Here is an 11,656-nt window from a genome sequence, read left to right on the forward strand (position 1 = left end):
TGGTGTAGTTCCGATAGTGTCAGAACTTTAAAGCTATATTGTATGTGACAATATTAGTGACATATTTCAGACCACGGAATTAAGGTTCCACCAGAAGACCAAACATATTTAATGCCGACTCATTTGGAAAATGAGTGATGCGTTGAGACGCAAATGAATTGCAAAATACATACGTTTCTGAGCATGTCAGATCCGTTGACTAAAACTTCTCCCGTGAGAAAAACATGATAAAGCACCGGAAGGCCAAGGTGTTATATCTTTACATATGTAAACTAGATTATTGACTCTAGTGCAAGTGGGAGACTGTTGGAGATATGCCCAAGAGGCAATAATAAAATGGTTATTATAATATATCTTTGTGTTTATGATAATGTTTACATACCATGCTATAATTGTATTAGCCGAAACATTGATACATGTGTGTTATGTGAACAACAAGGAGTCCCTAGTAAGCCTCTTGTATAACTAGCTTGTTGATTAATAGATGATCATAGTTTCATGATCATGAACATTGGATGTTATTAATAACAAGGTTATGTCATTATGTGAATGATGTAATGGACACACCCAATTAAGTGTAGCATAAGATCATGTCATTAAGTTATTTGCTATAAGCTTTCGATACATAGTTACCTAGTCCTTTCGACCATGAGATCATGTAAATCACTTATACCGGAAAGGTACTTTGATTACATCAAACGCCACTGCGTAAATGGGTGGTTATAAAGGTGGGATTAAGTATCCGGAAAGTATGAGTTGAGGGATATGGATCAACAGTGGGATTTGTCCATCCCGATGACGGATAGATATACTCTGGGCCCTCTCGGTGAAATGTCGTCTAATGTCTTGCAAGCATATGAATAAGTTCATAAGAGACTACATACCACGGTACGAGTAAAGAGTACTTGTCAGGAGACGAGGTTGAACAAGGTATAGAGTGATACCGATGATCAAACCTCGGACAAGTAAAATATCGTGTGACAAAGGGAATTGGTATCGTATGTGAATGGTTCATTCGATCACTAAGTCATCGTTGAATATGTGGGAGCCATTATGGATCTCCAGATCCCGCTATTGGTTATTGGTCGGAGAGAAGTCTAAACCATGTCTACATAGTTCGCGAACCGTAGGGTGACACACTTAAGGTTTGATGTCGTTTAAGTAGATATGGAATATGGAATGGAGTTCGAAGTTTTGTTCGGAGTCTCGGATGGGATCCATGACATCACGAGGAGTTCCGGAATGGTCCGGAGAATAAGATTCATATATAGGAAGTCATATTCCAAGTTTGGAAATGATCCGGTGCATTTATGGTAGGTTCTAGAAGGTTCTAGAAAAGTCCGGAAGAAAGGCACTATGGAAAGGTGGAGTCCCGGAGGGACTCCACTAGCATGGCCGGCCAAACCCTAAAGGGGAGGAGTCCCAGGTGGGCTCCACCTTGGTGGCCGGCCAGCCCCACCTCAAGGAAAGGTGGGAGTCCCACCTTGAGTAGGACTCCCCCCTTGAGTAGGTTTCCCACCTTTGGGAAGTTTTGGTGTTGGGATCTTATTCAAAGACTTGGACTACAACTCTTGGGGCTTCCACCTATATAATGAGGGACAAGGGGAGGGTGGCCGGCCACTCTTGCCTCCAACCTTGGCTGCCCCTTTCATGGCCGGCGCCCAAGGCACCCCTCTCCCCAAACCCTAGCACCCCTCCTCCACATACAACTCCCGCATACACTTAGGCGAAGCCCTGCCGGAGTTCTCCATCGACACCGCCACCACGCCGTCGTGCTGTCGGGATTCCAAGGAGGATCTACTACTTCCGCTGCCCGCTGGAACGGGGAGAAGGACGTCGTCATCAACACCGAACGTGTGACCGAGTACGGAGGTGCTGCCCGATTGTGGCACCGTCAAGATCTTCTACGCGCTTTTGAAAGCGGCAAGTGATCGTCTACCGCAGCAACGAGAGCCTCCTCTTGTAGGCTTTGGAAATCTTCAAGGTTAGTCTCGTTTATCCCCTCGTTGCTCCCATCTTCTAGATTGCATCTTGGCTTGGATTGCGTTCTCGCGGTAGGAAATTTTTTGTTTTCTATGCAACGAATCCCTACACTGTTATGTTCATGCCAATTGCTACGTGCCTTCACCGTCGCAACGCCTCGCGCCACCATTTCAAAAGCAGGCCATGCCAGTCATGGCTGCCACCTCATGTTGAGGGTAACTCGCCTAGTAGACAACGTCCCCTGAAACGGGCTTCACCCACTAGCCTCTTTTGGCAGGAGGAACGTAGAGAGGGGATGGTGAGAGTTAAGGGGCGGGTAGGGTTTGGTGGTGCCACCCTAGCGGGAGTGACCCAAGTGGTAATCCAATTGTGTTTTCGATTTTGGGAGAGACTAGTAAAATTGCCCGTGCGTTGCCCGTGTTGATTATATTTAGATGTAGATGCACTGCTAAGATTGGTCTCTTAAATTAGCAATCCGGGCTGAGCACTTGGAATTGCTATCAAAAATCATAAGCAAAATTACATATTCGAAAATTTTAACATGTATCAAAATTTGTAATCAATTACGTGTCCCACCTATGCTTCCATAAGGAGAAAATGTGTATTCTACATATGCATCCCTAACCGTCATGTCAACAGAATTCAGCGAGGAACCACACACACGTGTAAAATATATGCATCATGGAGAATTTTACACTGACCATGATTCATTTTTTTTTTCGGAATGGAGGAGATAATATTAAACCAGAGATCTTACAGATAAACCCAGAAGAAACTGAAAATTACAACAAGGCCCTTCTTCTAGATCTCGACGGGGACGCCGCACGGAAGCCGTCGGTGGCGCGCCGCTGCCGCTGCTCCGCTTCATGCCTTGGATAGGAGTCAGCCCCGAGGCAGCCGGGAAGTCGCCGATCGCCGGATCTGCCGATCCTACTCGCCGGAACGCCACCACCGTCACGCTGGACTTCAACACCATCTCCACCACTTTAATACTACGGATCCGCCGCACCGGATCCGGCTGGGGCACACCGAGCACCGCCACTCCGAAGACCAGCGACCTCGACGAAGACGGCCACCGCGCGAAGGAGCTCCGAAGACCACCCACGCGAGAGGGGAGAGCAGCCGCCACCACACACCACACCGCCGCCATCACCGCCTCCATGACGACGCCGGCTGAGATACCACCGAACCCTACACTATGTACAAGCCTCGATCTACGGATTCCCCACCCTCCCGCCGCCGAGGCGACCGCCGGAGGAGGAGGAATCCGCAGATCGGAGGCGAGCAAAGGTGGGACGACGGAGGAGTTTCAGAAATCGCCTCTCTGGGTACTGTAGCGGGAGAGAGGAGGCGTCCAAGTCGCCTCTTTAACCATGGTTTATATTAGATGCGTCATGGAGAATTTTATACTGACCATGATTCATATTAGATGTTGGCTGCACGCCGGCACGTACGTCGCAACAACTTGTGACCTGAGATTGAAACTAAGTTGACCTGACAGAGAGCCAGGCTGCCAAGCTTATGGCGCCTTCTTCGTGAAAAAGAAGCATGGTACGTAAAAGAATACCGCTAGCCTCCATGGCACAGGCGACGTAGCGCGAGCGCTTGTGCTTCCTCATTTTGCCGTGGCTGGCGCACGACCAAACCAGCCCTTTCCTCGAGCTGGCCAAGCACCACAAGCTTCGACATCGACGTCGTCGTCTACCTTGTCTCCACGACTCCACGCCGGCCAACCTCGCGCACTCGCGCGCCACCAGACCGGCATGACCAAGCTTGTGGTGCTTCATCTCCCGACGCCATCGTGCGACGCAAGACGTACATGATCAAGCTTGTGGAGCTTCACCTCCCGGCGCTCCAGGTACTTCCCAGTTTTCCCGCGTCCGCGCGCGCTGCACACGACCAAACGCAAGCCGGCTCGCCTCGAGCATGTGCCGGCGCAGGACGCATAGCATTGCGAGCCACCGGTGTGCTGCCACCACCACGGTCCTAAGAGGCTCTGCCGCACGCCCGTCGTGTCGGCTGTTGTCTCGTGTTTTCGTTTTTTGCCGCCGTCGAGAGGATCCGCCGTGGCACCGATAGTAAAGGGGAGGTAGGAGCTGGGCTTCACTCGTCGATTCGTTGCCAACCTGTTATGCTTGGTAGCTGCTTCGTTCTGGCACGAGAAAGATCGCGTTTCTGAAGAGCCTTGGGCGTACTCCATGGTCGGAAGCGCCTGCGACCTTCAGGCCAGCGTCGTGAAGCTCGTTGTCATCTATGTGCTGCTCGGGTTCAACTTGGACACGGTCCTCCTTTCTGCCGTGCCCTCGCCAGTCGCGACCTCCAGCGTATCGCTTCCCCTGCCTGCTCGCCGCCATCTACGTCCTGCCCGCGGCCAATTCAGACTGCTACTCCTTTTCGCCGTGCCCTTGTCGCCGCCGGCCTTCAACATCTTCCTCCTCTGCATGCCAACGTCTCCATGCAGACGGTTTTTAGCTGTAGCCAGACGCTAGCATCGACTTCATCGGCTCATCGGCCGTGGCAGAATCGCTCGAGGGTAATGACACGAGAAGGAATCAGTCGCCCACCGTGGCCGAGAACTATCTCACATGAAGACCTAAATAATCGATGCTCTTTCGACGTGACGAACTATCACGGCTGAGTAATTATATCGATGCGCTAGCTAGGCTGTTTTGGTTCGGTTTGGACTCTGCTCGTGCAACGTGCGACGGGAGGACTATGTCCGGGCAGAGACGGTGGACCTTTTGTTTCTTTCTTCCAACCGTTATTCCACTTACCAATGGTATTGGTGGGTAATTTGATATTTGACGGAAGGGTAAAACGGTAAAAAGTAGGACGGACGAACAAGAAACCTTATTTTCTTTATTATTAGGTATAGAATTTTACTTTTTCTGAGTAGCAATGGTGATGCCCCCATCCTTACGACTGCATTTTAATATTGGTATGCACCAAAGTCTGACCCCTTTCCAAAGTTTGGGATATAATTTCACTTTCTTGGCCTCTGCCTCAACTAGTGATACACACAACTTTTTAAAGACGACACAACCTTATAAGCACTAGTATACATATTTAATTCTTTCTTACTACTTCCTCCGTCTCGGTTTAACAGGCACGTATGCAGTTTAAGAAATTGTTTTGACCATTATTTTAATTAATAAAATATAAAATATATGTCGTAAAGATTATATCAGTTGAAAGCTTTTTTGCATACGAATCTAATGATATAGATTTTGTAGACATAAAATTTATATTTTATTGACTAAATTAGTGGTCAAAGTTTATCTTAAACTGCGTGCGCGCCTGTTAACCGAGACGGAGGGAGTACCAAGTTTGGTTTTTGAGTGTAAATATTATGGGTACCTGGATATTGATCTTAGCTATATATACCCACTCTGGTCTCCGCGACTAAATGGGCACTTAAATTTGCGTATGCAAGGATTTAAACCTAGATAACTCGGTTTACTCAACGTTATATTCATTACTTACAGTATTACTTACTTAGCTCATGCGGGCGTCCACGCAAATTTACTGCCGTTACAAGTTTGATAAGGTTTGTAAGGCTTAGCTTTTATGTGTTGTGTGCCAGCGGAATGAGAAATCAATATTTTTTCTCACGCAAATGAAATGGATGCAGGCGGCTCGTGCTTTCTCGACTACCTATCCACAAATCAATCCACGCCATCAATGTTTCGTTTGACCAATATATGCTTTTGGCACCTCCTGCCGAGTGGCCAAGGTTGATATGTCCAAGTGCAAACACTCGCAATGCCCATGTGGATTTCATGCTTTATTTCTCCAGTCTTTGTATCTCTCGGTAGGCTTAAACTTCCATCAACGCCCTAGCTGTCGCCCCTCTCACCCCCGCTCTCCAAGAGAGGGAAACCCTAAATTCCACCGCCGGCCTCCCTCATTAGTGCCCCTCCTCGATGTCGCCAGACGCATTGCCGGGCAAAGGGAAGGAGGTCTCTCCTCACGCGGCGGCACGTGGCCTAGTTCGGACCTGGCAGATGGTGCAAGGAGAGTTCCGATGTTTTATTGTAGTGGATTACATTGTAAGCAGTGCGGTGTTGTGTTTGTATTGGTGTAGCTTTATTGGTGTTGTTCGGGCCATCTTCGTCTTTTGTCTATGAAATCTGAAATCTAATAGATGTATTTTTGGAGAAAAAAAAGTCACGGATCTGCCGCTCACCGTTCATTCCTTGATCGATACAAAAGAAGTATCGTCTTGTATCAAGTTTGTTACGGGCGCGTTTGGTAGGCTGCATATCCCTTGGCTCGCATCAGGCCAACAATTTTCGGCCAGTTTGGTTGCTTGGGCCGACTCGCTTGTTGAACGAAACGGTTCTCAAAGCACCCTCGGGCCAGGCCCTGGAGGAACACCCGGTTCGGTAGTTTCCAGCGGTGCAGGCAATCTCCACGACGGCTGATGCAAAAGGGAATCTTCGGCGCACGCGCGGAGACGAGAATGGAGATGGCGGGAGCTGCGGCGCGCATCGGTGAAAAGCGAAAAGGGGGGCGGGAAGGATTCCGTCACCTCCCGCCGCGCCCAATGGCCTATTTCTACCCCCTCCTCCACTCTTCCCCCAAATTTCGAGCTTCTCCTCCCGTCGGCAAGCAGGTAAGAGGCGCACGCATCTCCGGTTGGCGACGGTTGCAGCGACGGCGAGTACATCTGGGCTGCTTCATCTACTTCCTGGTGCAGCGCATCTTCACCTCTGACGATGACTGTAAGGCATCCCTTATCTCGGTACCACGGTAATGTTTAGATCTAGGTTAGGAGTTGTTAGATCTTGTCTAGTGTTTGGTCTTGTAGCAGGGGTTAGTTTGGATTGTGGTGAGCTATCATGATCTTGCTAGGGTTCGACATTTCCGGTTGCTTGTTTGTCCAAAATGTGCTCACCTACCATGATCTTGCAAAGGTTTGTGCTATTCACAGTTGCAATGAACTGCTTGTCTGATTTAGGATGATTGTTGGTATGGTTTGTGATATTCACATGTCTTTGCTTTCAAGTAGATTCACATTATATGTACTACGATGTGTGTAGTACTCCTTCTGTGATGAATTTAGCCAGGCGCTTGTCTGCGTTGGGGACTCTCAGATCCCTTCGCAAGTTCCCGATTCACAGCCCGCCTATGACACCAAGGTGGCGGTCACCCCTCTACATGTGTCTGACCTGGTGGCTCAGGTAGCGGCGGAGGTCGAGGCTAGGTTGGCCACCACAAAGAAGAACAACAACCGCAGGGAAGCGGGCAAGGTCTTGAAGTCCGGGCAGAAAGGGACTGGCACGATGAAATGGCTTCCATTCATGTCCAGCTTTGTGTTCGAGAAGATGTGCGGCTTGATCAAGACCGGAGTGAGAACTGACAAAGGATTCAAGGAAGTCCATCTCACTACTGTTGCGAAGGGCCCGTTTGACCACTGTGGTGTCTCTGTGTGCTCCACTCAGGTGTACAGCCACCTGAGGAAGTGGAGGCAGAGGTGGCTCACCATTAGCAGGCTCCGCGATCTAAGCGAGGCTCAGTGGTGCGAGGATACCAAATGCATCATCCTTGAGGGTGAGCACTACTGCGGACACATCGCGGTGAGCACGCTCAGCCCACCTCACTAACTCTTTTGATCAGCCACTAGCAGAACTAACATCATTGTTCCTTCGTATCGTAGGATCACCGAAAGGACGCGGAGTTCCTAAATGTGCCCATTGCCAACTACGACGAGATGCATACAATCTTCTCTTTCAGCCTCACCACCGGCAAATACGCCATGGGATCCAGTGAGCCCCTAGGCTCGGCTGCAGCAATCCCTTCACCCGAGGATGCTGAAACCCAGGAGTCTGACAAGGTCAACCTTGATGGGCCACCTGAGAAGGCTAGCGACGCGCCTGAGAAGGTGGCCGCCTGCAAGAGGAAGGGAGGCGCCTTCACCGACGACGAGCTGGTGGCCTTCACCAACATGACTGTTTCTGTGAAGGACGTCGCACAGGCCATCAGGGACAACAAGCCCACAGACATGCACCCTGACCTGTACAATGCGGTCATGGACATGCTTGGCTTCGCCGAGGATGATCTCATGGCCGCCCTGAGCCACCTCGTCGACCACAAGGCCCAGGGTTCCAGCTTCGTGGGCATGATCGAGCCACACCGCGTCCTCTGGCTAAGGAACTACCTTGCCAAGTACCATTGCAAGATGTAGTGGTGCCCTTGAGGGGGTGGTTCGGGGGATGCATGCATGGAGCTGGTGATGATGATGTACATTTTGGCAGTAGCTAGGGTTGAAAAACATTTGATGGCCCCCTTTTGTAACTATGATGAGGTGGTATATACTAACCCCTCAGGTGATGGTGAACTTGCGGTGTTAGGATGACACTCACTTTTGTTGTGGTGGTAGGATGATACCATGGTAGTATAGGATGAACTTGTGATCCACTTTTGGAATGATCATGCATGCCCATGTTAGTTTATCATTTGCTATCAACACTTGTGTAGTTCTATTGCTCTTTTATGAATTGCTTCATGGTTGTGATCGATTACCCGTTCTTGTTATGCCGTGCTAGTGGTATGTGGTGTTCCGCGGACGGGTTCGAGGAATCTACAGCTCATGGAGATTTTGTCAAGACTATGTCAATGGCTACTCCAACAACAACTACCGAGGGTATGAAACATTAGAGGAGGCACAACAAGAGCACCTCACCTTCCTGGAAGAGGAGTTCTTGGAAGATCGGGCCATCGATGAGGTAGTGCTATTAGCACAGCTGCCGCCGGAGGAAGTACATGCTCTAGAAGGAGCACCACTGATGATGGTACGTCCTAGTCGGGTCAAAGTTTACATAATCGCTTTCCTCATCGTGGTTATCGTGAGGATCTTGTTCTTCTGAGTGGTGTCTGATCGCATGTAACATGCTATGGCATGGTAATCTCACCCTATTTGAATTGTGCTAAGGATATGAAACTGTGATTTGACCAACCAAACAGCTGATTCCTATTTTCCTGTGTGCAACTTGGGCTGAAAACGGGCAACCAAACGTTGGGGCATGGTTTCCTTCTCCGGCGCACAAAAGGGCATCCAGGATACCAAACGACATGCTTTTCATGGCCCATGGCCCGTTCGCAACGCGCAGGGAGGCCCATCTCGCTGACGCAATGGTGCAAGAATCACATGCAGGCTACCAAACGCGCCCTGCGGTTCCAGTTCAAGACTTGCTCTGCATTGGAAAAAAATGGTGCAAATTATTGAAATCAACTAAGAACATTAGCTTGCTTGAATACAAATTAAAAGCGACGCTGTTCCAGAGTTCAAATCATTTCCTCCCATCTTTCGCACCAATTCGCCATGCTTATTTTCCAGACTGAAGATCATTTAATGGCAATGCTGCACTCGATCCCAAGTTGGATTTGGTTTCCGTTATAGTATGTGCCACCCCTGTTTGACTTGACCATTATCAGTTACCCTTTTTCCATAACCGAGTCCGGTGGCCATGCATTGCGTCCAAGCAACTCCTGTCTCACAGCAATATGTACGTACTGCGTACCTCGATTGTATTCCCATCCCCTGCCCTATAAATACCCAGCACGATGTACACATGTAAGCATCAACAAATCAATCATTCCGTGAAGACGAAGTGTGACTTGTGTTGTGACATCGATACTAGCGCGATGGGGAAGAACAGCAACATGTGCTGCTTGTCTCTTCTTCTTCTACTTCTTGCAAATTTGGCGTCCGGCCATCAAGTCCTGTTTCAGGTATGCATTCGTGTGGTTTTGATTAATTGGGTTACAAATTTGTTTCTGTAACTCTGAGGAATTTCCACGCATCACTTTGTGCATGTTGCTCATGGGTTCTTTGTTGCAGGCGTTCAACTGGGAGTCGTGGAGGCAGAGGGGCGGTTGGTATAACATGATGATGGGGAAGGTCGATGACATAGCCGCCGCAGGAGTCACGCACGTCTGGCTACCGCCACCGTCGCACTCCGTCGCCAGCGAAGGTCGCCCACTCGTCCCCATCGAGCCACAGTTCGTTCATGCAAATTAAGTGATTGCTTTCTTTTTAGGAAAAAAAAAAACTGACTTGGCATATACGGAGTATATATGTACGTACCTTATGCGCGAGTTGGGTACAGGTTACATGCCTGGTCGACTGTACGACATTGACGCCTCCAAGTACGGGAAGGCAGCGGAGCTCAAGTCGCTGATCGGCGCGTTCCACGGCAAGGGCGTGCAGGTGATCGCCGACATCGTCATCAACCACCGTTGCGCCGACTACAAGGACAAGCGCGGCATCTACTGCATCTACGAAGGCGGCACCTCCGACAGCCGCCTCGACTGGGGCCCCCACATGATCTGCCGCGACGACACCACCTACTCCGACGGAACCGGCAACCTCGACACTGGCGCCGACTACGATAGAGCGCCGGACATCGACCACCTCAACGCCCGCGTCCAGCGCGAGCTCACCGCGTGGCTCCTCTGGCTCAAGAGCGATTTCGGCTTCGACGCGTGGCGCCTCGACTTCGCCAGGGGCTACTCACCGGAGGTCGCCAAGGTGTACATCGATGGCACATCCCCCAGCCTCGCGGTGGCTGAGATATGGGACGGCATTTCTACGGGAGGCGACGGCAAGCCGGAATACGACCAGGACGCGCACCGGCAGAGGCTGGTCAACTGGGTGGACAAGGTGGGCGGCGAGGCATCGGCGGGCATGGTGTTCGACTTCACGACCAAGGGCATCCTGAACGCCGCCGTGGAGGGCGAGCTGTGGCGGCTGATCGACCCGCTGGGGAAGGCCCCCGGCGTCATGGGGTGGTGGCCGGCCAAGGCCGTCACTTTTGTCGACAACCACGACACCGGTTCCACGCAGGCGAAGTGGCCATTCCCGTCCGACAAGATCATGCAGGGCTACGCATACATCCTCACCCACCCTGGCATCCCATGCATCGTAAGCAACCAGCTCCGGAGACCCGGCCTTCTACTACCGATAATTTCGTTAGAAAGGCAGAAAGCTTTAAACTATTGTCCCCGATGATTTGCAGTTCTACGACCATTTCTTTGACTCGCGGTTCAAGAATGAGATCGCGGCGCTAGTGGCGGTGAGGAAGCGCAACGGCATCACGGCGACGAGCGCGCTCAAGATCCTCATGCACGACGGCGACGCGTATGTGGCGGAGATCGACGGCAAAGTGGTGGTGAAGATCGGTTCCAGGTTCGACGTCGGGGCCGTCATCCCGGCTGGTTTCGTCACGTCCGCCCACGGCAACGACTACGCCGTCTGGGAGAAGGCCGGCGCCGCGGCAACCCTCCACCGGAGCTGAAGGCTCCAACTGATTGACCATTCGAGCATGATATGATGCGGAGGAATACATGATTTATTTCCACGCTGTTATGGTTATGATTTAGAGAGATTGAACTATGTATACGAATTTCTCACATAATCACATTGAATAAGACACTGGTAGAAAAACGGCCTTTGGTCGTGGTTGGCAACTGCCATTAGTCGCGGTTGCGCAACCGCGACCAATTAAGCACGACTAAAGGCCCCCCTTTAGTCGCGGTTGCTTACGAACCGCGACTAAAGGCACGTCCACGTGGCCGCCAGCAGTCCGTCGGGGCGGAGGACCTTTAGTCGCGGTTCTTCTGGCCAACCGCGACTAAAGACCTCCACAGGTTTAGGGTTTTAGCCCCCCCT

At 50.7% G+C, this 11,656-nt stretch overlaps 1 protein-coding gene across 1 annotated transcript; it reads left to right on the plus strand.

Annotated features, from left to right (window-relative positions):
• Nucleotides 1–9,630: 9,630 nt before the first annotated feature.
• Nucleotides 9,631–11,282, plus strand: LOC124660439 (alpha-amylase type A isozyme-like). Its single transcript, XM_047198253.1, has 4 exons — nt 9,631–9,717; nt 9,827–9,959; nt 10,095–10,909; nt 11,004–11,282. Exons 1-4 carry the CDS (start codon nt 9,631–9,633, stop codon nt 11,280–11,282), a joined length of 1,314 nt encoding a protein of 437 aa, XP_047054209.1.
• Nucleotides 11,283–11,656: the final 374 nt, after the last annotated feature.

Source organism: Lolium rigidum, chromosome 6 (assembly GCF_022539505.1).
Source record: "Lolium rigidum isolate FL_2022 chromosome 6, APGP_CSIRO_Lrig_0.1, whole genome shotgun sequence".
NCBI classification, from domain to species: Eukaryota; Viridiplantae; Streptophyta; class Magnoliopsida; order Poales; family Poaceae; genus Lolium; species Lolium rigidum.

Coding starts and splice junctions, on each gene's coding strand:
- LOC124660439 (XM_047198253.1), top strand. CDS start 9,631: ATGGGGAAGAACAGCAACATGTGCTGCTTGTCTCTTCTTCTTCTACTT. Junction 9,718..9,826: donor GCCATCAAGTCCTGTTTCAG/GTATGCATTCGT, acceptor TCTTTGTTGCAG/GCGTTCAACTGGGAGTCGTG. Junction 9,960..10,094: donor GCACTCCGTCGCCAGCGAAG/GTCGCCCACTCG, acceptor AGTTGGGTACAG/GTTACATGCCTGGTCGACTG.